Source organism: Cyclopterus lumpus, chromosome 16 (assembly GCF_009769545.1).
Source record: "Cyclopterus lumpus isolate fCycLum1 chromosome 16, fCycLum1.pri, whole genome shotgun sequence".
Classification (NCBI taxonomy): domain Eukaryota; kingdom Metazoa; phylum Chordata; class Actinopteri; order Perciformes; family Cyclopteridae; genus Cyclopterus; species Cyclopterus lumpus.
Window position 1 is genome coordinate 10,933,332 of NC_046981.1, and position 27,085 is coordinate 10,960,416.

Sequence of the window (27,085 nt, forward strand, 5' to 3'; positions counted from 1 at the left end):
CACAAGATTGGACTGCAAGTGGCCATCAGACCCGCTGGCTCGGTCGAGAAGTTCTGACATTTCATTTGAAAGCAGTCTCGAATGAATCATTTCAGTTCTTAACAGAACAGTTTGTTCAGATGTGTGTTGCATTAAGCAGCATAAGATTGTTTTCTTTTGAGTGGTTATATATTTTTTTTTTTAGAGAACAATGAGTTGCACAGGTTTAACTGAACTCATGTTGTCCTTAAAGGGGAACACACATCAACAAATGTTAAGTGTCTGGGAGTACATGTGAAACAGTAAAAAGCGTGTTGCAGCTCCAGAGGGAGCTACATGAAGTCTGCCTCAGGTGATGTCACTTGAGTCAATGTCTGTTGGGTCTGAAGACTTAACAATGAGACCAGCTCCTCACCTCTGCTTGAGGCTCAAGGCCACTTTCAGGTTGCATTGTGGGTAATGTGGGTGCCAGATTTGAATATATATTATCTCTGATTTGGATATTAAACCAGTGAGGTACTCTTTTAGATATATTAGATACACTCTAACCAGACAAGATACATTATCTACATTCATTATTGTGGTATTTTTCTCAGGTTATATTTATTCATTGTATACTATGGATATTATGCACTCCCTCTTTTGTCTGCATAAGAACCATATAATAACCATATTATAGAAACGTTCATGTAACATCCATTGTCATTACATTCATGATTGTAGTAACTTTAACAGTGTTACCATGGTAATAAAGTCATCTTAAGGAGGAAACGTGTGTGCTTTGTTGCCCTGTTGTCATTGAAATGAGCACTGAATATGATTGAAATAGATCATAAATGATCAAAGCTTCACCAGCATAGCTCCTTAACTCTGCAGTTCATGTAACTTTGTAATCGTTTCATCCCCCCCCCCCCCCCCACACTTGATAATGTGTGGATTTTATTTTTTACCTTTTGCGTTTTAACCTTACTTTTTGTTTGCGTCTTTGAAAGATTGCTTCACTGATTCTTTGTTACCGTGTTTAGACAACAGATGAAAGATGGAGACAATTATCGTGCAGATATTATTAGAGTTTGAGCAGAGATTGTTATCCCCCCCCATGAACTCAGGAGGCAATTTTGAGAGCGCTGTGATTGACTGTCCAATCTGTGCAACCACACACCATTAGTTTGATAACATTGTCCCCGAGTGAATCAGATCGGTCAGGAATAATGGAGCCTGAGGATTAAAATATCACTGGTTTATGAAGAACCAAGAGAAACATTCTGAAGACAGCTGTAATAATGAACCACCGTGGCTAATCAGAAAGATGCATTATAAATAGGGCATTTTCCAAGCTAAATGTTTGCTTAAAAAAACTATCTGCAGATTGCTTTCACGTGTTTTGTGTAGCATATACACGGACATCCATGCATGTTCTAGTCCACTGTGTGACTCATTAATCTGCTATCACCAGTGGCCTTGTCTTTATTTCTTCATACGCACACACACACACACACACACTTTTCACATTTCCAACGACAATAAACTGAATGAAAAGATTCATTTTAGCTCGTAAATCTGCAAGAAATTCAGACTTGAAAGGCAAAAATTGAATTGTTGTTGAAACTAATCAAATAGAGAATCTCAGAGAGTGTGCAAGAACGGGATATTTCTCCAGTCCATTAGTGCACTTTAAGCATTGGTGAACTTTTGTTATTCAGTTACTTTAAGAGGATTTCAGAAGCAGTTCATTCATCAAAAATACACCAGCTTGGCACTCACAGACACTCAATACAGGCAGATGGTATTAGGAAAATAAAGCACTAGTTTTCTAAAAAAGTATTGTTTCTTTTAAAGAGAACCTGCAGCCCCAAGATGTCTAATAATCAGACGGACATTTCATGATGTCATGTTCTGCAGACTCTGCACAATGAACATCCGCCCTGGGAACTGTAATGGAATAGAAAATGAGAGTGAGGTATAAACCACAGCATCCTCCTCAGACTGTAGACATGAAAGAACGTTATCAGATTCCATTTGTGCCTTACTAGCCTCTGGCCATTTTCCAGTTTGTTTTTCATATTTGCACTGAATGAAGGAGATTCCTGGTCTCAAGACGCCACTGGTGGAATCCTTTCTTCACTCTCTCTCAGTTGCTATTTTTAGACTTTCTAGTTGCAAACTAGGTAACATCTCATAGGCATGCACGCAAACAGTGCACCTTCTTCCCTTATCGCTCACACTTTCCAACACTTCCTTTTCACTTCCACGACACCCTCTCTCCATCCTTTCCTCTGTTGTCTGTGTAGAAACAGTCTCGAGGGTGTTTCCTCAGAGCTGCAATTATAGTCAAGGAAAGCGTGTTACCCTCTCTGCATATTCGCGTATATCTGTGTGTGTAAATCTGTGTGTGTGTGTGTGTGTGTTTGGCTTGTCCCAGTTATTTTCTGCCAGCTCCAGGAATTTCAATGCTGGAGAACCCTAATATTCCCAAAGAGGTGTGACTATGTGTGTCAGTGTTCCCTCAGTGTTCTTCAGTGATTCGAGCCTTCTCCATCCCAGACTGAGGTTTAGCGTTTTTTTCCCCCATGAGAAATGCTGATTTGAGGCTGATTGGCCTGCTTTTTTTTTGGAGTGCTCGACAGGGCCGTCTGGATGTGTGTATGCATGTGATGTGTGTGCGTGTGTGTGTGTGTTTGTGTGTGTGTGTGTGTGTGTGTGTGTGTAAAATGGTATGCCTCTGCATGTCTCGCTTGCTCGCTGGCCAGCACTGTGTCTGGTTCCGTTATGAGAGGCTTCTGCAATCAGGGACTTAACACGATTACTAAGGTACGATGGCCGCGGGCGCTGGAAGGGGTGGAGGCCTGGGTGGATGGATGGAAGGAAGGCTGCTAGGTAACGATAGGGGGGTGACGAGTCCATCCGGCAGGGTGCAGATAGCAGAAGTAGGGGACATTTGAGGTGGAGAGTCTTCTCTTAGACCTCACCCTTAACTTGTGAAATCGTTGGTTTCATTTTCGCGTACTCTCCCGGTGTCCTGCTTTTTGTTTGTCTTTCCTATTCCTAGTTTTTCCCTCCTTGTGCTTTACAGCAGACTTTCCATGATCTTTTTTAATTTTTCCCTGTGGGCTTTTTCTTTTTGTCCCAGTTTATTTAACTTTGCTTTTCCCTGACCTTCCATTTTCTCTCATGAAAAGGTTGACAGTTTGTGTTTGAACTCCCTCAAGTTCAAACATGCATACATACATACATACATACATGCATACATACATACATACATACATGCATACATACATGCATACATACCTGCATGCATACCTACATACATGCATACATACATACATGCATACATACATGCATACATACATGCATGCATACATACATACATGCATACATACATACATACATGCATACATACATACATACATACATACATACATACATACATACATACATACATGCATACATGCATACATACATACATGCATACATACATGCATACATACATACATGCATACATACATGCATACATACATACATGCATACATACATACATACATGCATACATACATGCATACATACATACATGCATACATACATACATACATGCATACATACATACATACATACATACATGCATACATACATACATACATGCATACATACATACATACATGCATACATACATACATACATACATACATCCATCCATACATGCATACATCCATACATGCATACATACATGCATACATACATACATACATGCATACATACATGCATACATACATACATGCATACATACTGTACATCGGAAACCCCTACCTACTTTTCCTCTCCTCATCCCCTCCAGCCTCATTCCCTCCCTCTGTCCTAGTCATGTAGGGCCAGTGGCACTCACTCACTCCCATTGACAGATGACTTTCCTAATGGAATTTAATTATTCATCCCTTCCTCGTGGCGATTTAGCCAGGAAAAGACCAACAGCAGGAGCGCGAGGGAGGACAGGACAGGAGGGGGCGGAGGGAGGAGGAAGGGAGAGCCGCTCATTTCTTTCAGTGGCAAGAAACTGGATCACCTCTGTTTTGATTTGGAGACATGTCATTCAGAGAGAGGACGGCGTGAGGGGGGAAGAACAGGGAGGTGGACAGAAAAAGAGAGACGGGGCAGGATGAATAACGACTTGCAGACAATAAGCAATGTTCTGAAGTGTGAATGAATATATGTTTGCAAACGCATGTTTGGTCTCCTACTCCCTGGCTCAAAATAAGCACACACACAAACTTATTTGTGTCACTTATTTGTCTCACATTTCCTGGAGAGTTACCATAACTACACACATGCATAACCCTTCAATTCAGTGCCTTACCTCATGGGAACCAGCATTTTGTCCCCAAATAGGACGCGAGTCTGCGACTAGTTTATGTCCCCAAAATGTGACTGCACACACACACACACACACACACGCACATGCACATGCACGCGCACACACACAAACACTTGCAAGTGTTAGACAACCTGTCTGTGCTTTCCTCTCTGTACCTCTTCCCTCACTGTCACACTCCTCTCCCATATCTCCTTTTTCTTTCGTCTTGCCTCGTCTCTCTCACTGCGTTTCTCATTTTTTGACTTTGTTGGCTTGCTACTCTCTCTCTCTCTCTCTCTCTCTCTCTCTCTCTCTCTCTCTCTCTCTCTCTCACTGGGGATCCTAATTAAGCTTGGCTGCTCTTTGATGTTGTCGCCTTGGCAACAGTCACCATGACAAGGCTGGGTCTGCACAATCTTTTGCAAACTCACTCAGGCATACACCAATATACACAAGTACAGTACGCGCACACACACACACATGCACGCTCACTGAAATCATTAAAGAATACCGGCAGCGTTTGACCCTCGGTTCAAATGACGGCTTACACAATGACTCAGGCGTGTGCGTAGGCTACATATGTGTGTGCACACATGTTTATTACGTGTGTTACAACAGCAGAACAAGGGGAACACTTGCTTTGTGCTAAGCTATAAAGATAATGGATGTAACGTGCATTGTGTGTATCCAAAGATGGTTGAGGAAGTGGCAGAGCTTCAGTCCGCCTTCCCTCTGACTCGTTGGCTATGACACAGAGCGGCTGGCTGTCATCTTCTAACGTTTGACCTGTGATCGTAGGTTTTTGTTTTCCAAAATAAATGTTTGTGTGGGCTAAAAGCCCTCGAGATGAATCATGTGGTAAAGAGCAATTGTTAGCACCGGCTGTTTCTCGAGGCAGCAGCATCTTGTAAACTCTGCTGATTTACAGCAGGGGGGTTCCTCATTTCTCTCACTGTGCCCGGCCTTTCTTTTTAGGATGCTGTGCCCCTCTCTCTCTCTCTCTCTCTCTCTCTCTCTCTCTCTAACCTTGTCCAGTGACATTTTTATTTATAATTGAGGCCTACGAATGTCATTCTATTTTTATAATAGCAATTTCACTGCTAAATTGAAATCCAATCCTTTTTACAATGTAAACCAAACCTTCAAGAATAGTATACAATCAAGTTCAGTTCATCATGTTTTGCATACAGATATGAACTTCTAGAAAATCCTTTCTGTTTGCAAGAAATACAGGTTGAAATCCTCATTATTCCACTGCCCTGGCAAAAATACTGTCACCTCCTGAAATGTACTGACTTCCCGTCTTCATCTCCTCATTTCCTCTGCTCTTCATCCGTCTATTTCCACTGACCCCCCCCCCCCCCCCCTTTCTCCTGTCAGCGCCATAAGGAGGATCTCCCCTGTGATGAAACCCTGCTCTTATCACTTCCCTATAACAACAGCGTTGGCAACAATACCAAGAGTAACCACAGCAATTACCAATACAAAACATCAACAGACTAGGTCGGAAAAACTACAATTAAAGTAACGATGTTAAGCACATGCTCATGACACTGGAAGAAATATAGTGGTCTTGTTTTGGTTCGTTTTTTAAATATTGTTATCATTAGGAGCCTGTTTTGCCGCTTCAGATGACTTTGGTTTTATTTCAGTATGAGTTGTAGGTTACATGAAAATGAGCCAAATCACTGTGTAGACACTGAATAGATTACTGATTAGATGGATGGTGTTTTACATCTGAGGAAAGAGACATTCACTCTAAATTGCTGCTGGTTCCTTTAATTAAAAGAGCAGTCAGCTGTGCTGATCAGTGGACTGAGCCAGCAGAGGATCACGATGAAAAGTTTGCACAGTGGCGCATTAAGTGTAACTCCTTCCCTCTTTTAACTCTCCTCATGTCCTTCCTGTCCTCGCAGCTGTTTGTCATCGATAACGGAGCTGACGACTGGCGCATCGCCATGACCATGGAGAGGGTCCTGCTGATCAGTCTGGAGCTGCTGGTGTCTGCGGTGCATCCGGTGCCAGGGGACTTTAAGTTTCAGTGGCGGGCGCGGCTAGCCTTCTCGTACGCGGCGTCGCATGCCGAGGCCGACCTGGACATGGTGCTGAGCGTGCCCATGTTCTTGCGCCTCTACCTCATCGCCAGAGTGATGCTCCTGCACAGCAAACTCTTCACAGACGCCTCCTCCAGGAGTATAGGGGCCCTAAATAAGGTCAGATGGGTTTTGTGCTTGCAGGTGTGTGCACGTCCACAGTGCATTAAAAAAAAAGAAAGTGGTTGTCAAAGCTTTTGCGAGATAGAGGCGAGGGGGGTTGTAAAGGTATTAAGGTCAAGAGCGCTCTCCGCAGAATTAAATCTGTGTCCACCTTGTCCCTTTCATTCTTGGCCTCTATCTCTCTAACTATCAAGTCCGTCCTTCTAGTCTCCCCGTTTCCTTTCTTCAACCAGTTCAAATGCCCTTTCCCTCCATTGTTGTTGCTGTAGATGGAGACTTAGATTTAAGCTGTGGAGGATCTTTCATAATGCAATGTGAGATGGGACCATGAAATGAGAACAAGATATTGCGTACGGTTGAAATGGAGCGTGAAAACTAGTCGAATGAGATTGCAAAATGCGAGTGCGGAGAAATGGGTGCAAACCATGCAATAAATGACTGTTGCCACGTTCGCAATGACTTTGAATGATAAACCTGTTATGGGATGTAGCGTGCGGTGGAAATATGCATCATTGAAAGGCGGAGGAGAGGAGGGCAGCGGGAGAGATGGAGGAGATGTTAAATGGGTAATTTAGCGGGTTGTGAGTGTATCCGTGATGGCACGATTCTGACCCTCAGGTCACAGTGCTGTGGAGGAGCTGAAGCTGCCACTGAAGTGCAGCTCTAACACGGCAACTCATTTATCAGCTGCTAAACCCTTCCAGGGCTCAACCTCTCAGATCATCCATCTGCCAGAAGTTGATGACAAATGAATCACAGATAAAAACTACACTGAAATAGGCCAATTACTCAAAGACACTGTATAGCTTGACCAGAGTCAGAGGGCGACCCCCAATCTTGACTCAAATTACAGTGGAGATTGTCAAAAGCTACTCAGCAAAATTAGTAAAACACCAAGTCTGGGTGGGAAACGGTGAACAGGACGAGGAGTCGGAGCCACGTAATACTAACCCATGAACGAAATGTGTCCTACATTGTCATGTATCGGCTCTGCTATACTGAGTGTGGGTCCTTGTGTGTGTATTGCAGGTGCATTTTAACACACGGTTTGTAATGAAAACCCTCATGACTATCTGCCCTGGGACGGTGCTGCTGGTCTTCAGCATCTCTCTGTGGATCATCGCTGCCTGGACCGTACGGGTGTGCGAGAGGTCAGTTGAGAAGCCGGTTCCTTTGGATGTTCTGTGTTTATTCATCGTGTGTGTGTGTGTGCGTGTGTGTGTGTGTGTGTGCGTGTGTGTGTGTGTGTGTGTGTGTGTGTGCGTGTGTGTGTGTGTGTGTGTGTGTGTGTGTGTGTGTGTGTGTGTGTGTGTGTGCGTGCGTGTGCATGAGCCAGAGGGACAGACTGACGGACTGGGATTGGACGAGGAATTCTACTGAGCAATTACATTCAATTGGCAGGAAATATAATCTGGGACATGTGTGCAACATGATCCATATTTAGACTTCCGTTTATGTGGCTTTCTCGCCAGTTGTACCACTAACTTGATCCAGTCGAAGGATTGTTACTTCGTTTGTCTCCTAAATGTACAATATGTGTCCTGAAAGACAACTCTTTATTTTAGCATCTGTGTTCGGCATTTATAAGCAATAGGCAACACTACCATTTTTAGCACACATACAGTATATAAAAACATTTCTATTTGATAATTGAACTATAACTATTAATAACTGGTGTATAAATAAATACACAAAATACTTCATGAATACATTTCATGAATAAATATAATTCACAAATACATCATATTTCGTAATTGAAACTGCTGTGAATCATTCATTCATCATTTAGTTACATTTATATGTTACAAATTACATCACATATGGAATAATAGTTGACGTACATTCATGAATACTGTAAAACATACACAACTATATGATAATGTGTTGTTCTCATTTTATTAATTGTTTATTCATGGTTGTTATTGCTAAACAAGGAGTGGAACTGAAATCTTGCAGAGTATTTCTGAAAGAAGGCAGATGCTCAAATATGAAATAGCTACTATTGTCTCACTGTTGTTAAGGAACACTGTTTCCAACTGGAAATCAAATTGTGCGGTTACATAATCAGATTTGATCAACGATGTAATATTATTGATCAACATCAAGTGTAAAGCAAAGAGTGACCATCGTTTTTACAAATGCAAACGCTTTTGGAGATAATCAAAAGCGTCGGTTGGTTAATGAGCTTGATTAGTTGCATCATTGCCCAGCTGCTGGGAAGCCTTTGTTTGGCCTACATCCAAGTTTAATTGGCATTTCCTCTCCTCTCCAAACCAAATTATCAAAGAAAAAATCATTTAAGACTCAATTCAACTGCTTCAAACATGGAGCAAATTTGTGAATTTAGAGAGTGCCTCTTTAGGCTAGAAATTAGAGCGCTCGGAGCAAATCCAAGGCTAAAAGTTATTTGTTTTTGTTAAAAGCAACTTTGATTCAGATCTGCACCACATTCGGTTGCTATGTCAACAGTGTTGTGCACGGGGTGCAGGAATGACGGTGGCAAGAGCTGCTGTTTATGTGTTGTTCTCTTTCAGGGAAAAGAAAAGGTCACATGTTTGAGGTTTGACGCCCACATTTGCAGACAGGACCAGTGGGCCAGTGATGTTGTTGTTGTTGTTGTTTTTTTTATATTGTACTATTGACTGCTTTTATCCTCTGGATACGGACGGTGTTCCCTTTAGGTATCACGATGCACAGGATGTGACCAGTAACTTTCTGGGAGCCATGTGGCTTATCTCCATTACCTTCTTGTCCATCGGCTACGGAGACATGGTTCCTCACACCTACTGTGGCAAAGGAGTCTGTCTGCTCACCGGGATCATGGTGAGTACATTTCCTCCCTCTCTTCCTGTCTCTCTCGCTGTCCTTCCCCTCGGCGCTGTCCTTGCCTCGTTCAAAGGTCAGCAGATTATAGCATGCTGTCATTTGCGAGAGAAATTCTGCCATTTGTGTAATTTGGGCAATCCTCGTTGAATTAGCCTGCATCTGTGCTTCTGTGTGTTTTTGGTGTGTAGGCATGCAAACAAGAGCATGTTAGGGGGTTGAGTGTGTGTGTGTGTGTGTGTGTGTGTGTGTGTGTGTGTGTGTGTGTGTGTGTGTGTGTGTGCATGTTATTCCCCAGTCTGTCCTCATTGCATAATGAAGGTCCCACCTTTTTAGTGTGCCATGTCCTCCCACTCTCCCTCGCTCTCGTGTTTCTCTTTGTACAACTATGGCGCTCTCTAGCTCCGTCTCTCTCTTTCTATTTATCGCTCTCTCTTTCCCTCTCTGTCCGTCTCTCCTTCCCTGAGGCCATGTGTTTATCTACCGTCCATCTGTTAGTATCAGTGTATAAGCTGCCGACTGCTCCTCTATTTGCATGACTTCACAGGTGTTCTTCCCTCCTTTCTGGTCTTTTTTCTTTCTTTCCCAAGTTTTTGGGAAAAATGATCTATTGTTCAACTCATTTATTATCGTTGGCATAACGTTGATACTACTTACGTGTTCTATGTCATCACTTTGACATACCCTGTTCGGAATAATTCATGAAAAATCATTGTCATTTAAAATGCAAGAACATTCTAATTTTGTGTTAGCTCTAATGCTAAATGTCAAGTAAATTCAAATTTAAATGTGCAAATAAGATTTACATTTGCAGATTATTTAAAAGGTCAGGAAAGAACAGATAGGGCTCAAATTATGATAATATGTTCCCTGGTGATATTTCTCTCATGGGACACGTGCAGCACATGTTGTATGTTGCCAAAGGGGAGAGTACAGTGAGTAATAGAAGACTGTGTGCAGCTAAATAGATTAGAATCACTTCACAGAGGGTGCTCACCTGAGTTGGGGAAGATGTACTTGTTTAACCTAATTGTGGAACAATTTAACTTTTATTACAGACTCATGCAATGCATGAAGCACTCCATTATCAATGTGTTTCTCAAAATGGCATTAAAGATGAAGAAGCCTGCGTGAGACATTTGAAATGTCATCTTTTTTTACCGAGATAATGCAATAGTTGGGCTTTGTTTTCTTGTTCTGTTTTGTAAAAGGGTGGGAATCATTGTGTATAAGCGTTGATGATGCCAGTAGCGTAGCTGGGCTTGTTAAAAATGAATAACAAATAAAGGCTCACACAAAAGAACACTACTTAAAAACACCCCTAAACCGTTCTCAGGTCAATTTACATGCTAAGATGTGATTATAAAATCAAGTAGTGAATTGTTTTTGGTCCATTTGAAAAATAAGACCATAAGCTCCTGAAACAGCATTTTATTTCCAATAACCATCACATGCTCAGTCCTGTTGTTGTGTTGAAGAGTGCATGAAGTCAAGGAGCAACATGGTTGAAGCCAATGTAGAACGGCCTTTATGCAGTTTAACGACTGCTGCAAGATTGTTCAAGAAAAATCAAGAGACCCCTTAACTTAACTCTCAAAATTAAAAGTATGTCAATATTTTACACACCAAGTTACTTCACTTAATGTGATTACGAGTGTCATTTTATAAATTATTTTACTTTTAGTCATTGTCTGGATCATAGTCACACAGATAATGTGGGTGTTTATATTCCTCACTGTGTCTGTCCAGCCTCCCCTTTATATACCATCTCACTTTCTTTACTGTATAGTCCATTAAATGTGTGAATAAAGAATACATTTATTTACAAAGGCACACCAGCAGACCCCCATTTCCTGGATGAATCATCTAAAAGGGGTTATGAAGTACAGCTCTCGCTGTAATGTAACAAGGACACATACCAGGGGGTGGAAGCAGAGCATCCCAAGCCCACTGTTACATACTGCATCCTCCACACAACACCGACACAGAGCTCCACATACACTCTTAGTGTGACTCACACTCTCCCCTCCTGTCACACAAACACACTCTCACTGCTCTGCTCAAAAAGGGGTGTATCCTTGACGACAGTCGGAGAGGGAATGAGGATGCAGGCAGAAGGTGAGGGAGACCGGGGTCAGCAGGTCATGAAGAAGCAGAGCGGGGAGAGAAGTGAACATCTCATTTTTTAAAAGGGGTAAAAGGTCGAGGGCAGAGAACAGAGAACAGGATATGATTATTTTTATTCTTGCTTGAGAATTATTGTAATGAGTTTCTATAGAGGACATTCTCCATGTCGTTACTATGACCAACACATGAAGGTCAATGGGGTTGGTATATATACCGCTGCCCCGAGGGTACCTGGGGGTGGGCCAGGTGTTGGTGTGTACCTGTGTGTTTGTGTTGTTGAGGGTTGAGTGGATGGTGGTAGACTGCCACAACATGTTGATGTGCTTATATACAGCCAAAAGGTGTGCGTTGTCTAACTCACAATGTTTGTATTGCATTCATACATATACCCCCTGTTTAGCATTTATAGACGGCATATACATGTTTTCTAACACACTATAATGTAGTTGTAAGCAGATAGTGTTCAATGTGTTCATGTGTTTGTCCACAACTATAGTAAAGGTGGACACTGGTGTATAAACAGATAATGAATGATAATATAGTGAAACAGTAATAATTCATCTTCTTATTGGAACAGTTATTATATATGTTATTACATTGTCTCTTATCTGCTTACATCTCAATTATAGTATGTTATAAGCTATTTATCAGCTCTTTGTGTACTGCTTATACATTCCAAATGGTGTCAGGGGTTAAAGTAAAGTGATAGCGTATGATTGTGTGTTTTGGTTTGTTTGCAGCACTTCAGGTTGAAGAGATGCAGAGTAGCTACCATTTCAAATGTATGCTTTTGTCTGCCTCTAAGTGCTCTACTGCGCTCTCTAATCGAGCAAATGAAATGTCACATTTATTGTGTTAAATATCTTTCCCACGTTTCCTCTGTGTGTTCCTGCTAACCATGAAACTATTTTCCACTGCATGAAGCTTAAATATGTTTTACCTGCAGTGTGTGTGGATGTAACAGAGAAGCACCGATGGGTGATCCCCCCCCCCCCCCCCCCCCCCCCCCCTTTTCTGACTGCGCTGTAGTGGAGAAAGCGAGGGATACCCGGGCGTAGGAAACAAATGACAGCAGCACAGCCATCATCAGCCGTGTCCCTCTGTGGAGATTGCACAGGGGAGCCCTGCTGAAATCGAATGGATGGAGGCATATACACACACAAACTATCTAGCACATGTACACACATGCACACATATAGCCTGCATTGACAAACCCCACTGTTTGTGGCCGATGAGGATAAACGCACATGCATAACCCAGTTGGATTCGTGCTCGCCTGCACTTGTACATACTGTACTGAAGCGATTGGTCGAGGGCTCTTTTCCCTAAAGCACAGACATGTGTGAACACTCGAAGCGGTTTCCATCGGCCCTGATCATATTTTATTCATAGCATTTGAATAAACACAAATAGAGTGGATGAGAATATAGACGTGGGCACTAATGCCCATTTGCACATTACATTTGACTGAACCCAGCCAAAGTTATGTTTGGTAAACCTGTGTTATCATTCAAGAGTGTGCACGATGGAGTCTTGGTTATTTCTTTCACGCTTGAAAACGTTGCATGCTCCTTTGCTATCGCTCTCTAACTCACTATTTTCTCTGTCTTTATATCTTTGTATTCTCTCTCACTCTACATTTTCATTTGACACTCTTTATCTTAATGTGTTACTTATCAGGAGATAAGTGACCTCATTAACATTGCCGTCTTCTCCATCGTTCTCCTATTCTCTGCACACACCCAAGCCTCCTAAAATCAATTCTCTCTCTCTCCAACCGCCCTCCATGTTTCCTTCCTTCCCCATTTATATTTACTCCTAGCTCTTCACTCTCTTTACCTATTTTCCCTCTGTGCTTGCGCCTTCAGAGGAACCTGTGAGCACAGACAGCCCCATTGAAAAGTGCCTAATCTGAAAGTCAATTAATTCTGTCTTCCTCCCCGTGTTTCTGCTCCTCTTCTCCTCTCAAGCATGTCTTTCTGGTTGAGAGACTGCTGTCACTCTCCCAAAGGAGTGTGCCATACAGTCTGTCCCATGTGGGTCAAGCTGGAATACAGACACGTCTGTGTTTCATACTTTTACACTTCCTGGTGACAGCAAACGACTGACGCCATGTAACTCAGATTGGCACTATCCAATTAAACGAAATTTGGTGGTGTCAATCTGAGATGTGTTTTTCATCTATAAAGGGAATATCTTTCAACTCAATATCGAGGCGATATAGAGGGGATCTCACACCAGATGGATTGGAAGTGAAAATAGACTTGGCGTGCCGCTCGACATGAGGAAATGTGGATGTGAAGCAGAGCTATCCCTCTTAATCCTCCCCCCGCTCCAATTCACTTCTCCCTCTGTCATGCGGCTCCCTTCCTCATATTTGTCCTTACTCCCTTCAATCATCTGAGCTAATTCCCCGGCCAAAAGCCACCGATTTACCAATTCCTCCCCCTAACTGATTGTCTCAGTGCTCTGTTTCTCCTCCTCCCTCCCTCCCTTTCTCCACTCTCTCAGGGTGCAGGCTGTACGGCTCTGGTGGTTGCCGTGGTAGCCAGGAAGCTGGAGCTGACCAAGGCCGAAAAACACGTACACAACTTCATGATGGACACGCAACTAACCAAGAGGGTGTGTAGTCTTGTGTGGTGTGAATCAGTGTGTTTAGCCGAAAATATAAAGAGCTTTAATTTAGAGAAAGCAGACGTTCTCTGCACGCACCGACATTGGGACTCCAACAGAACTGTGTTTATATAATTAGTTTGTATTTCTAATCTTCCTCTGGGTGAATTTATACAATATTTTCAGAGTCCTTCAGGGGTTGGAAGCAAAGCGTTTGAGAGCCCCGCGAAACGGCTTGTCCTTTCACTACCTCTCCTTCCACCACTACTACATCACACTATCACCCCATATCTTATGTTATTTGAGTGAGTGAAGTCAATAAAAGGTCATCTCTTTCTCGCTTCCTCTGTTCTGCTCCCTCACTTACCGTATCTTTCTATCTTCCCATCGACAATCTTTTTCCTCCCACATGGACACCCCCCCCCCCCCACCCTTTCCTCTGACATTTGTCTCTCTTACATTAAATCCCTTTATCCCTCTCTCTCTCTTTCTCTTTCTTTCTTTCTTTCTGTCACCTTCTCTCCTCCCTCCTTTGCCCTCTCCTTTCCTTTGTCCTTGCCTCCTCGATGCCTCTTCCCCTCCATCTCTCACTCCCTCCTTCCTGTGGTCCTTTTCAATTTTTGATATGGTTGAAAGTTCCCGGTTTTAAAAATAGCTCCCATATGAAATATGTAGGGTACATGATGACAGCAGGGTATCTGAGGGACTGAAGGCTTATCAATGATTTCAGTGTGGATAAAATATCGACAGAAAAGTTGAATAGACGGTCTGTCGGGCTCTCGTCTAGTCTTCCTGCCGGCGCCGGTCGGGTCAACCAGAGTGTTTTCACAAGATGTTTAACACCTTGAACAATGTGTGAGCATGTGTGCTCGAGGGTCTTTACTTTTTAATCAATGCTAGATACGGTGGGTCAGCTATTCCAACTATTCCATGGATTGCATGATAATGATAACATTTGTGGTTTAAAGAGAAGGAATCCTAATGACTTTGGTGATTCCCTCATTTCTTTTCTTGGGCCACCAACAAGTGGACATCTTTGGCTTTCAGTGAAACAACGTCTCGGATGGATTGCAATGACATTTGTGTTTTGAGCTCATTAGCAACTGTTATTAAGATGCTGAGTGCAGTAAAAACATCAGCACATTTGAGCATTTATCTCAAGCCTAACAGAGTCACTCACATGGCCGTAGACTTGTTTCTGTAGGTTTGGTCCAGTTTACGCTGCTCAAACAAATGGAAACGTTGCACCAATTGGAGTGGGAGAAGCTGTCTGGTTAATTAATGTGTTCCTTTAGCTGTTTCAACTTCCTAACCTTTCTAACTATAGTAGCTCATGGTGTCACGGTGTTACAGTGAAACTGAGTCAGGTTGGTTGGAGTTCTCTTAGCGTAGCTGGTTATTGTGACTGTAAATATTTATTATGAAAGACCAGCCTAACACTAATTACCCTGCTAAGAACAGATTTTCTATTAAAAAATTATGTTTTTTGTAACTTTTAGAAGTAATTGCAATGATATGTATTGCATAAATACAGCTCAAACTGATTTAGATCACTCTCAAGATAATACTATACATTTTTAAGGGAATCAGGTAAACCACTCTGTTAATAAAGCCATCAAGTAAGGGAGGCGCCATACAGCAGTGTTATTCAACACAATGCAGCATGCTCCTTGGTGACATTTCCTTCAAAGGGTTTTCGGTTTATGCGCTGGTAATTGTCTCCTGCCCTCTATTACTGAAAGAGCAATCATTGGAGCTGTTGTTTGCACATTGATTTACATGGCTGGGGCCATTCTCCACCATATCATCGTAACAAGAGAATAAAATTGCACACGCTTTATGATGAATAATGCAACACTAGACTTTACATCCTGCCATCATTGTATATGCACACACACACACACACACACACACACACACACACACACACACACACACAAATAGACACAAAAGCACACCCCCTGGTATTCCATCAAATAGTGTTTCCTTCACTTTGAAGGATTACTAACAATATCAAGTAAATGCCAATCAGTGTCGCTCTTAGCCAGTGGATGCTGTGGTCGTAACGTCTGTGTTTGATGTTATCTTTATTTTGACATGTGTGTGTCGTGTAAGAAGAAGTGTTGGTTGTGGTCGTGCAGAGTCCTAAAACCGCAAGTAAACGTACTTCCTTAGACATCGGTGTGCCGCACGGATAATTTTTAGTTCAAATGAGTGTGGTGTTTTTGACGCTCTCTAACACTTCAACATACTTTTCATTTTTCACTTTCCTCCATTTGCGTGTTTCCTTCTTTCATCCTCAGGTCAGGTTTTTAGATGCACCTGCAAAATTTGAAAACTTGAGATCATATGCGGTGCAGATTGGGTTCAGAGGACCTAATAAACTTATCAAAGAGAATGATGAGCTTTAAAAACACCATTCGACGTCCAATGCACAGGGTTATTTTCATGCAGTGCTCAGCGAAGTGTCCCTTTCCCTTTGATCTGAACCGTTCTCCCTTAAGTCGACCATGTGTGTGAGGTTGCAAGTGCTCATGTTTGAAATCAGAACGTGTTCCCTTAATGCAGAGTGTTAGAGATGTCTTCAAAAGGCTGACCCTCTGGTCGCAGCAGCGTGCTGTGGCTCCATACTGAAGCATTGGTTCATTCAGAGCACTGCTGAAAGTCCATCTGGTCAGAACGTCCTGCTGCACATTCACAGAGCACTCTCGACACTGAGAAATCAGGCCACACTTACTGAGGGCGCTAAGTGAGAGGAGTCCAGTAGTTTGTGCTTCCTTTTGAAAGCACTCCAATGTCAATTAAATGCCATTCGTTGAAGTCAATTTACTGTGTTAATATGTTTGTTTCGGAGGTCAGTACTCTTATTTCAAGCTTTTAAAGTCGCTATGCAAAGTTGAAAATGTTACATCTCTCTATAAATTGTCTCTCTCTATAAATTGGCACACTATTTTGATTCCACTCTGGACAATTGGTTAAAATCAGAGCACTTTTCGAAGTCCCCGTGGCATATTCAGAACTTCGCCCTCTCTGAATATTCAGAGCGCACTCTTGGCTCTGGCCAAGGAGGAGGTGCTGCAATGCCTTCCAATGTTTACACCATTAGCCAAATGAGAGCCATCGAACCCCCAAAGATTTCTACTAAGCTAGCTTTCACTCTACGCAGTCAAAATAACTTTGTTACGAGAGCCTTTTAATTCACACACCAGCCAAGTGGATCATTATAGGTGTGGCTGTGTTGAGACAGCGACTAAAGTTCATTTGACACTCATCTCTGACATTCTTCTCTTTTTAATAAAGCCCTTCCTAGATCGGACCACATTCAGGAGCCACACAAAATACATACACGTATCAGCGGAAACCAATTATCATTTTAATGTCATGATTTGATTTGATTAGTTTATCTTGTGACCATGCCTCTGCGTGTGCGTTGTCTTCCCTGTGTCATTATGTCCGCGAGGGCAAGGTCAGAGTAGATAAGGAAACATGCTGCCGTGGCACATGGATGAGGTGGGAGGTTGTTGCCAAGGTAATTGGTCTGTTTGTTTATGTTTTCTGCTCCATTGTATCTCCAGCGCCACAGCACCTAACCAGGCTACTAATTGTATACATGGGTCATCAAGGCTCTCCTGGGTTGTACGGGTTAGGTGCTTCGGCTTTTCCCCTGGAGGAAATCTTTAAGCAACAAAAAGTGTCGGAGCCCAATGCTTAGATTTTTTTAAATGTTCTATGTGGTTGTGTCTGTAATGACAATTAAAAAATATTTCTATTCGTACGGATTGATTTATAATCCACAATATGACATCGGCCACCCAACATGCTGAGTTGTGGGAACCTCTCGTCTTAACATATTTCTCATGTACCTGCCATAAGGTGTGCAGTGTAGGGGAGCGACTAGAACAGCTCTTTGATCCTAACCAGCCATACGGCCCAAGTACATGCCATATGGTCCGGGAATAGCTGCTGCTGCTGTCGTTTGGTTTCTTGTGGAGTATTTTTAGCGGTTTATGTTGTTGTTATGTTATATTTTTGGGAAATGGAGTTTCCTCAGTTTTCACTTTAACAATCAGGAGGATAGAGAAAGGTAAATAAAGAGGGTGGGCTGGCAGATTAACTGCAAAATACTGCAGTGTGATATTGTCAGTCTTTTGCATGTGGAGCAGTCCTCAGGATTGTAAATTAAAGGTGAAGCTTTGTCTAATTAATTGGCCTGAGGCAGCTATAGCTCACTGCTGGACAGATGTTGCACATTTGTGTGAAAACCTCCACAGCGAGCGAGCCGGACAGACACAAGATGCCATCATTCATCATGTTTCTCTCACCCTGCAGTGATTAATCAACTCACAAATATGATTTGACATGTCAATTTACCAATGGGCCTGTAGATGAGAAGGGTATTAAATTGGCTCTTCAGTAACCTGGCCCATGAGTCTTGATGTTGCTGTACAGCACACAAGCAAAATGTCTTCATTTGGATGACGCCAGCTGATCTTTTCAGCTGTCAGTGCCGCCCTACATGGACAGGAGTTGTGTATCCTATTGATACACACAGGAGATGAGGGAGAAACATGGGATATCAGGCTTCACCTCATTCGCCCTACAGCTTTACGTCCAAATCACATTGGTCATAGCATGTGAACTGAACATATTAAATCATCTTTTTTATTTATTTATTTAGTTGGGTTTACTCACATATAGAGAGAAATGCATACTTAATTTGAATATCGAATCAGTAAACATAAATGTGAGAATTAATAATGTTGTAATGCTGTCATTTAAAGTGATTGGTAACATTTATGACAGAATCTCCTGGAAGGGTTTTATATATTGCCTATAGTATATTGGATCAGATCTTTTCGGTTTGACTTTTGACCTCTGTGTCATTGATAACACATCTGCATGCCCAGAGCCTCCTACTCTCTTCATCTGTGTCCAACAGTGTGTGTTTGTCTGCATGTGTTTATGTGCAGCATGTATGTGTGTGAGGAGTCCTTGACTGCGGTGGATAGGTGCTGATTAGCCAAGCTGCCGGGGTCTTTTGTGCTCCTCAAACCGGGGTATAATTGTTGTTTGTTCAGTGTTCGGCATCTCTTTGAAGTCTCTCATTCAATTCATGTCCTTACAGATTCTCTCTCCCCTCTCGCTTCTCTATGGTTTTCATCAGAGCTCTGTGTTGTAATTACATAGCATCCTCTAAAGATGTACAGTGCATAACATAATGGCGCAGATACAGATATAAATACATGTAACTGAACTCTGACCGTAAGCCTATACTGACACTTTATAGGTCTTATATTAAATCACAGGAATCTCACCTGTATACTATAGTTCTCATTTAAAACAACTGAAGCCTATTTATGACCAGTAATCTGGAGAAAAATACCCATCTTGCTTAAAACTCTGATGGCTAACAGGCTTTTCATGAGTGAGCATCATTACATCGGCTATTTCTCTAATATGTCTATTCTCCAGGGATGAGGATGGTCTCTGACAACTAGTTTAAAAGCAGCTACTCATGCCACCATTGTTTATTTCAGTTGCTGCCATAATTAAATGAAAGATCACTGGTTTTAATGAACTGCGGTGGCACGGTAGTAAATCACTTCCAACCAGCCGAGATTATGACCCATTTGAGTTAGTCTAACATATATAGTGTCTAAAAGACAGACCAAGAGAGAAAAGAAGTGTTTGTGGGAGACTCCTGTTGGTTCTCATTTAAAAATCTCCCTAAGGATAAGGCTGTTTATGCTCACATGAAAAGCATAGGCAAGCTAACCGGTGTGTGTGTGTGTGTGTGTGTGTGTGTGTGTGTGTGTGTGTGTGTGTGTGTGTGTGTGTGTGTGTGTAGAGAGAGAGACCGAGAGAATGAGGGCAGCCTCTAAGAAGACACAAATGGTATAGTTTTTTTTTTTTTTTTAAATCTTTGTAGGGAGACAATGGAGAATGGAGGGAAAATGAGAGAGTGTCTGGGTAAACCTCTCTGAAAGAGAAACAAAAGGGCCCCAGATAACAGGGTTGGGCCCGAAAGAACAGGGTTGGGGCCCCAAAGAACAGGGTTGGGGCCCCAAAGAACAGGGTTGGGACCCAAAGAACAGGGTTGGGCCCCAGAGAACATGGCTGGGACCCAGAGTGTCTGGGTAAACCTCTCTGAAAGAGAAACAAAAGGGCCCCAGAGAACAGGGTTGGGCCCGAAAGAACAGGGTTGGGGCCCCAAAGAACAGGGTTGGGCCCCAAAGAACAGGGTTGGGGCCCCAAAGAACAGGGTTGGGCCCCAAAGAACAGGGTTGGGCCCCAGAGAACAGGGTTGGGCCCCAGAGAACATGGCTGGGACCCAAAGAACAGGGTTGGGCCCCAGAGAACATGGCTGGGACCCAAAGAACAGGGTTGGGCCCCAGAGAACAGGGTTGGGCCCCAGAGAACAGGGTTGGGCCCCAAAGAACAGGGTTGGGCCCCAGAGAACAGGGTTGGGCCCCAGAGAACAGGGTTGGGCCCCAAAGAACAGGGTTGGGCCCCAGAGAACAGGGTTGGGCCCCAGAGAACATGGCTGGGACCCAAAGAACAGGGTTGGGCCCCAGAGAACATGGCTGGGACCCAAAGATCAGGGTTGGGCCCCAGAGAACAGGGCTGGGCCCCAGAGAACAGGGATGGGCCCCAGAGAACAGGGTTGGGCCCCAAAAAACAGGGTTGGGCCCCAGAGAACAGGGTTGGGCCCCAGAGAACATGGCTGGGACCCAAAGAACAGGGTTGGGCCCCAGAGAACATGGCTGGGACCCAAAGAACAGGGTTGGGCCCCAGAGAACATGGCTGGGACCCAAAGATCAGGGTTGGGCCCCAGAGAACAGGGCTGGGCCCCAGAGAACAGGGTTGGGCCCCAGAGAACAGGGTTGGGCCCCAAAAAACAGGGTTGGGCCCCAGAGAACATGGCTGGGACCCAAAGATCAGGGTTGGGCCCCAGAGAACAGGGCTGGGCCCCAGAGAACAGGGTTGGGCCCCAGAGAACAGGGCTGGGCCCCAAAAAACAGGGTTGGGCCCCAGAGAACAGGGCTGGGACCCAAAGAACAGGGTTGGGCCCCAGAGAACAGGGTTGGGCTCCAGAGAACAGGGTTGGGCCCCAGAGAACAGGGTTGGGCTCCAGAGAACAGGGTTGGGCCCCAGAGAACAGGGTTGGGCCCCAGAGAGACTACGGTTGAAATATGTTTGCCCAGCCCTGTTCTCTGTTCTCACACCTGTTGCCAAGGGCGACCTGTTGCTAACAATGTGTCTGTGTGTTTATTGTATGCGAGCAGATCAAGAATGCAGCGGCTAACGTGCTGAGAGAAACCTGGCTCATCTACAAACACACCAAGATGGCGAAAAAGATCGACCACTGCAGAGTCCGCAAACACCAGCGGAAGTTCCTCCAAGCTATACATCAGTAAGACCACACCCACCCCCACACACACACACACACACACACACACACACACAACATGAATCATCTACTAAAGGGCAGGTACACTTCTGGGACTGTTGTGGGACTCCATAATCAGAGCATTATGTGCTATCAGAGACACTCTGATCAGCATCGCATCTCCACTTCTAAGTGTTGTTGATACAAATACATAGTGTAGACTTTAATCACACTATAAAATACACTTCTTCAGAGCATTGTTTGGTTGTATTTAAATGGCCACAAGGGTAGTTGTGCTGTTAAAGCTTCCTCAAAGGTTTTTGTCCTCTGTCGAGCAGCACAATTAAGCATCCCTTTAAAGCTGCCTGCTCCTTTGATCTGGAACGGTTCAGTCTAGACTTGAAACATTAAACAATTGCCTTCAAGAGTCAAGAGACCTAAGTCTCTTTTAATTGTGACATAGAAAGGCTCATCCTGAAGCGCGTGGACTGTGGCTGAGAGGCTGTGAACTCAGTAACGGGGGGGGCGGGGATTTTTGGGGGGAATTTGAGTACATGTTCCTGTTCAATTCCTGTCGGCATCAAACAGGGGGTCGTGTTCATCTGCAGGTTCAGCCTCAGAAAAGTCCACTATAATGGAGGAAGCCACATGGTTTATTTGATGAAAACCCATATTAAACCTTAGTTCAATAATTATTGTATTGTTCATGTCCTATTTTTAATTTGACTGAAGAAAGATGATATATTTAATTTGATCTTATTTCATTCCATTTAGTTTATTCCCCTGTGTGCTTTATTTCCCTTCAGGTTTTTAAATATTTTAAATACCGTGTGCGCTTACTCTAGAGCTGAAGTTGTTTTTATTTCAACATGTATAGTTTCCCCTGCATTACAAAAATGACAGCGTTTCAGAGCACACTGCAAGGTGACCCCTCTCCAGGGTTGTTGTCCAGGCCTGGAGGGATTAGCTCTCTGGACTGACCGTTATGTATTTATGCATTTCAACTTTGTGTGTATTTAATGTGTGTGTATCTGTTTACAGATTACGCAGTGTGAAAATGGAGCAGAGGAAACTCAGTGATCAGGCCAACACACTCGTGGACCTCTCAAAGGTGAGTCACACACGCGCACACACACACACACACGCTCACACACACACACACACACACACTCTCACACACTCGCACACAACCACTCACACACACACTCACACACAACCACTCACACACACATACACACACTCACACACAACCACTCACACACACATGCACACACTTGCACGCAACCACTCACACACAAACACACACACATTCACTCACACACAACCACACTCACACACGCTCACACACACTCACCACACAACCACACTCACACACACACACACACATACATACACATCCATCCTCTTCATGTATATAGGACATCCACTTGACAGACATGTAACCATCGCACAGGTTAGTAACTCATACCAAACATGCCTTTGCCCTTCTTAATATATTGCAACATTCCTCCTTTCGATGATGACCTGCCCATTTCCCTGGCTTTGTGTCTCCTAGCAACAGGAACAAGTGTTAAAACAGGGATGACTGTGTGAGAGAGCGAGGAGGAAATGAGAGGAGGCAGGGGGGGGGGCCTCATTTGTTTCTGTTACCGTGTGGGTGTTTGAGTGTGTGTGTGTGTGTGTGTGTGTGTGTGTGTGTGTGTGTGTGTGTGCGCGTGTGTGTGTGCGTGTGAGGGTGTGTGTGTGTGTATTTGTGTCTTTTTTTAGGAGCAATGCCTTTTGCACCAAATATTTTGCAATTATGCCATCTCAATGACTCCATCTCAATTGGCCACTTGTGCGTTTGCCATGGTTACGGAGGCCAGGATGTGCAAAGCAGGGACATTTCATTCTCGCTCTCCTCTCTCTCTTTCTTCATAATGTTACTACGCCCACACAGAGACTTCCCTCCAGTCTCCTCTTCATTCCAGCTTCTGCCCCTCCTCCCACTTTTACTTCATACTCTCTTCTTATTGAGTCCAAATTAATTTTCTCTAAGCAACCATCATAATAGTCCTGTTTAAGTATTAGCAATCTGTTTCCCTTCTTCAAAGTACTGTATGCACTGATCTCCTCTCCTCTCTACAGATGCAGAGCGTCATGTATGAGCTCATGTCAGAGCTCAACGACCGCAGCGAGGACTTGGAGCGTCAGATGCTGTCCCTGGAGCAGCGGGTCGAGCAGCTCACCGCTGGCTTCAACACCCTGCCCGCCCACCTCTCAGCCACCCTCAGCGCCCAGCACGCCGCCCTGGTCCACTTGCTAAGAGAGAGGGATGCGAGGGACGGGAGAGGGGGTTTTGGAGGAGGTGCTGTTGTCCCAATCGCCCCAGTTGTGTCTTTAACCGCTGCACCAGCTTCAGTTTCCTCAATCCAGGTTGCGTCTCCAGCGCCGCCCCCATCCCAGGTTCCTACTTTGGCCTTGGAGGCCCCTGTGTCGCCCCCACCCCTGAGCTCAGAGGGGAGCCTGGAGGCTAGTCCCAACAGCAACACCTGCCCTTCTAGCTGCTGAAGACAGCTCTGAGGACCAGGAGAGGACCAATATGGAAAGAACATAGGGAGGGGGAAGGAGAGAAACGTGAGGTGATCCTCTGAAACTACAATCTATGAGGGTGGGTTGAGGAGGGGACTATGAGGAGAGATAATAGGATTAAGATGGAGGGCCAGTATGAACGATGAGACATGTTAAGGACTTTGGGGCGCTTTTCTTGACAAGGGGAGGAGAAGAAAAATGGAGACTCTAAAAGGTGTGAGGGGGAGAAAGATTGTCAAGAGTGTGAGGAATGGAGGTAGAAGGGATGATGAGGGGGAAGGAGAGAGGAGGAGAAATAACGAGGAATAATTATATAAACTCAGCGCTCCTAAATGGATAACACCCCAATTACTGAAAAGGGCCTTTTATTCTCTCTCTCCTTCTCTCCTTCTCTCTCTCTCTCTCTCCCAATCTCTCTCGCCTTTCTCCCGATCTCTCTCTCTCTCCCCTTTCTCCCAATCTCTCTCTCTCTCCCTCTCTCGCCTTTCTACTGATCTCTTTCTCTCTCCCTCTCTCTCTCTCTCTCTCTCTCCCCCCTTTCTCCCGATCTCTCTCTCCTTTCTACTGATTTCTATCTCTCTCTCTCTCTCTCTCTCTCTCTCTCCCCTTTCTCCCGATCTCTCTCTCTCTCTCTCTCTTTTCTCCTGATCTCTCTCGCCTTTCTCCTGATCTCTTTCTCTCTCTCTCTCTCTCTCTCGCTCTCCTTTCACCCAATTTCACTCTCCCTTCATCAGGAATTAATGACCATGACTTTTTATCCTTATGATGTATTTTCTATCTGAATGCTAATTGTGTGTTAACGAGCATCCCTTTAACAGAAGATTCAATCAATATGACCAAGATATAAAAAAATTAAAAAAACTAATGGTATGTACTGCACACACACACATACACACAACTTATATTGCTGCATTATCCACGCAATACGAGTTAACCCAGCACAAACATAAACACACAATCTTTTACAATGCAGGCCCTTTTTACACTCACTCAAAGAAAGTGTGCGTCGTAGCCCACACGATGATACTAAAGCCTATACTGCCAAGCACTCAATGCACTGCCAAGCAATGTTGACACACTGTAAGAAACGTTCATCCAATCGACTTCTCTTGAGTGGGTGTGACCTAATGCATAGTTTGACATGTTAACTTCTCAGTTTGGAGAACCGTAACCGTTCACTGTACGACACAAATTACAGATGAAGCTGAAATAAGTTGGTACGACACTGAGGGACACGAGTCATCGTGACTCCTGTTTGTGACAAAGATGACGCAGATGATAAAATAACCGAACACAACTACAGCAGGACTTTTTTATTACTGCGTTTATTGAATTACAGATTGGGTTGAACCGATGTGTACTTGTAGGTTTGCTGTACTGAAATTAGACTTTTGAGTGAAATGCTGAGAGTTTCATTTTATTTCTGTTTTATGTTACTTGTGAAAAAGAATAGTTGTATCAAGTGCGTTAATACTGAAATGTTTGTCCGGAGAAAGAATAGATTACAAAACAAATATTGGCATTTCAATCTGGGTGATTAATTGTTGAAGAAACACAAGACAGAGCTTAAACATCTGCATTTGGTGACTGTTCAGGTAAAATACCAGTTGAAACATTCTCCATCAATAACAAATGATCTGCTTATTATTTTACTTGTCATTGGACTCAGATGACTGGGATGCTGTCGTATCTATTGTTTTGCTTTAATTCTCTGATAAATAGTTTTACTTAAAATGACTAAAATGTAGATTTTTACATTGGTAATTCAATTGAATTTGAAGTCCAACAATTGTTTTCGCTATGTGATTTATAAGTTTGTGTGATTAATATTGTTTCACAGTGTACAGTTGTGTCTATCACTCTTTATGAAGGGAAGAAGACCTCACTCACTGCATTCTTTTTCAAGCGTGCAGTCCCAAAACAACGCACTGTTATCAGGAATGTATTCTGTGTAAAGAAATACACTCAAACCCACTTTCTTGCTCCATCACTTAAACTGCCGTGCAGACACAGGAACAGACACCTGCACGCACGGACACACGGATATACACACACCTCGACAACCAAAGTGCTCTCTCTTAAATGGACGTTAATCGGAAGCAGGGAACGCTGCTGTTCGAAGGGACAAAAGATAGCAGGAGGCGTTGCAGATATCTTGACAATATTTCTGAGGGAATGACTGAAAATGGGTATGGACTTGTTACAGTGCTGTACATGGACTGCTCTTCACTGATTTAAAACAGATCAAGGTGGACAATGGATGAACACAAATAAACCTTATAAAGGATTGATGGCCATGAAGGAACAGCTGTTTATAACATAAATAAAACATAGAAAGAAATACTTAGGTATATCTGAGAGCAATTATAATGGCGTGATGGGAAAGAGACAAGCCTACCCATTGGAGACAATATCGAAAACTGTCTTATAGCGACACGCTGTGGCCAGAATATGAATTACATACGCTTGGAATATTGTCTAGTATGCTGTTAACGAAATCTAGCTTTGTATTGCTTAGTCTTTTCTACCATTAGGATTAAACACAGTTATATCTGATATCTATTATTACTAAACTATAGTATTCTTCTCATTCGTCATGACAATTATGATATATGTATTAACAATGCGTTAAATAATTTTGAACAAGGAAAGTGCCGTTTGAGGTTGAAATTATTTTGTAATTTTTATTTTATCAGAGAGAATTAATAAACTATATATCTATAACATTACAGCTTCCACGTTTTCTGTGTTGCTATTGTTTTTTATTTTATTTTTCAGTGCGATGAGGTTGCTAGTGCGATGCTTTTGAAAAATAAAAACACCTTATTCAACGAATTCACGCTTTACAGATGAGTAACCTTTCATTCAGTGTAAGACATTACATTTCAGTACAATTTGGACACTACATACTGTCACAAACTCATTTTAGAGTTGCTACACGCTATATAACTTAGTCAATATAATAATAATACAAATACTAGTCAATCATGTGCATATTTTCTAATATATCGCACGGTAAAA

General features: G+C 43.2%; 1 protein-coding gene across 1 annotated transcript in view; it reads left to right on the forward strand.

Moving 5' to 3' along the window:
• kcnn3 (potassium intermediate/small conductance calcium-activated channel, subfamily N, member 3) overlaps positions 1-26,786 on the forward strand; it is a 41,725-nt gene extending 14,939 nt beyond the window's left edge. The window contains 7 exon segments of the mRNA XM_034554234.1: positions 6,241-6,537; positions 7,570-7,691; positions 9,222-9,363; positions 14,002-14,112; positions 21,390-21,517; positions 22,535-22,604; positions 23,621-26,786. Coding sequence (XP_034410125.1) covers positions 6,241-6,537; positions 7,570-7,691; positions 9,222-9,363; positions 14,002-14,112; positions 21,390-21,517; positions 22,535-22,604; positions 23,621-24,043 — 1,293 coding nt within the window. The 3' untranslated portion in view covers positions 24,044-26,786.
• Positions 26,787-27,085: the final 299 nt, after the last annotated feature.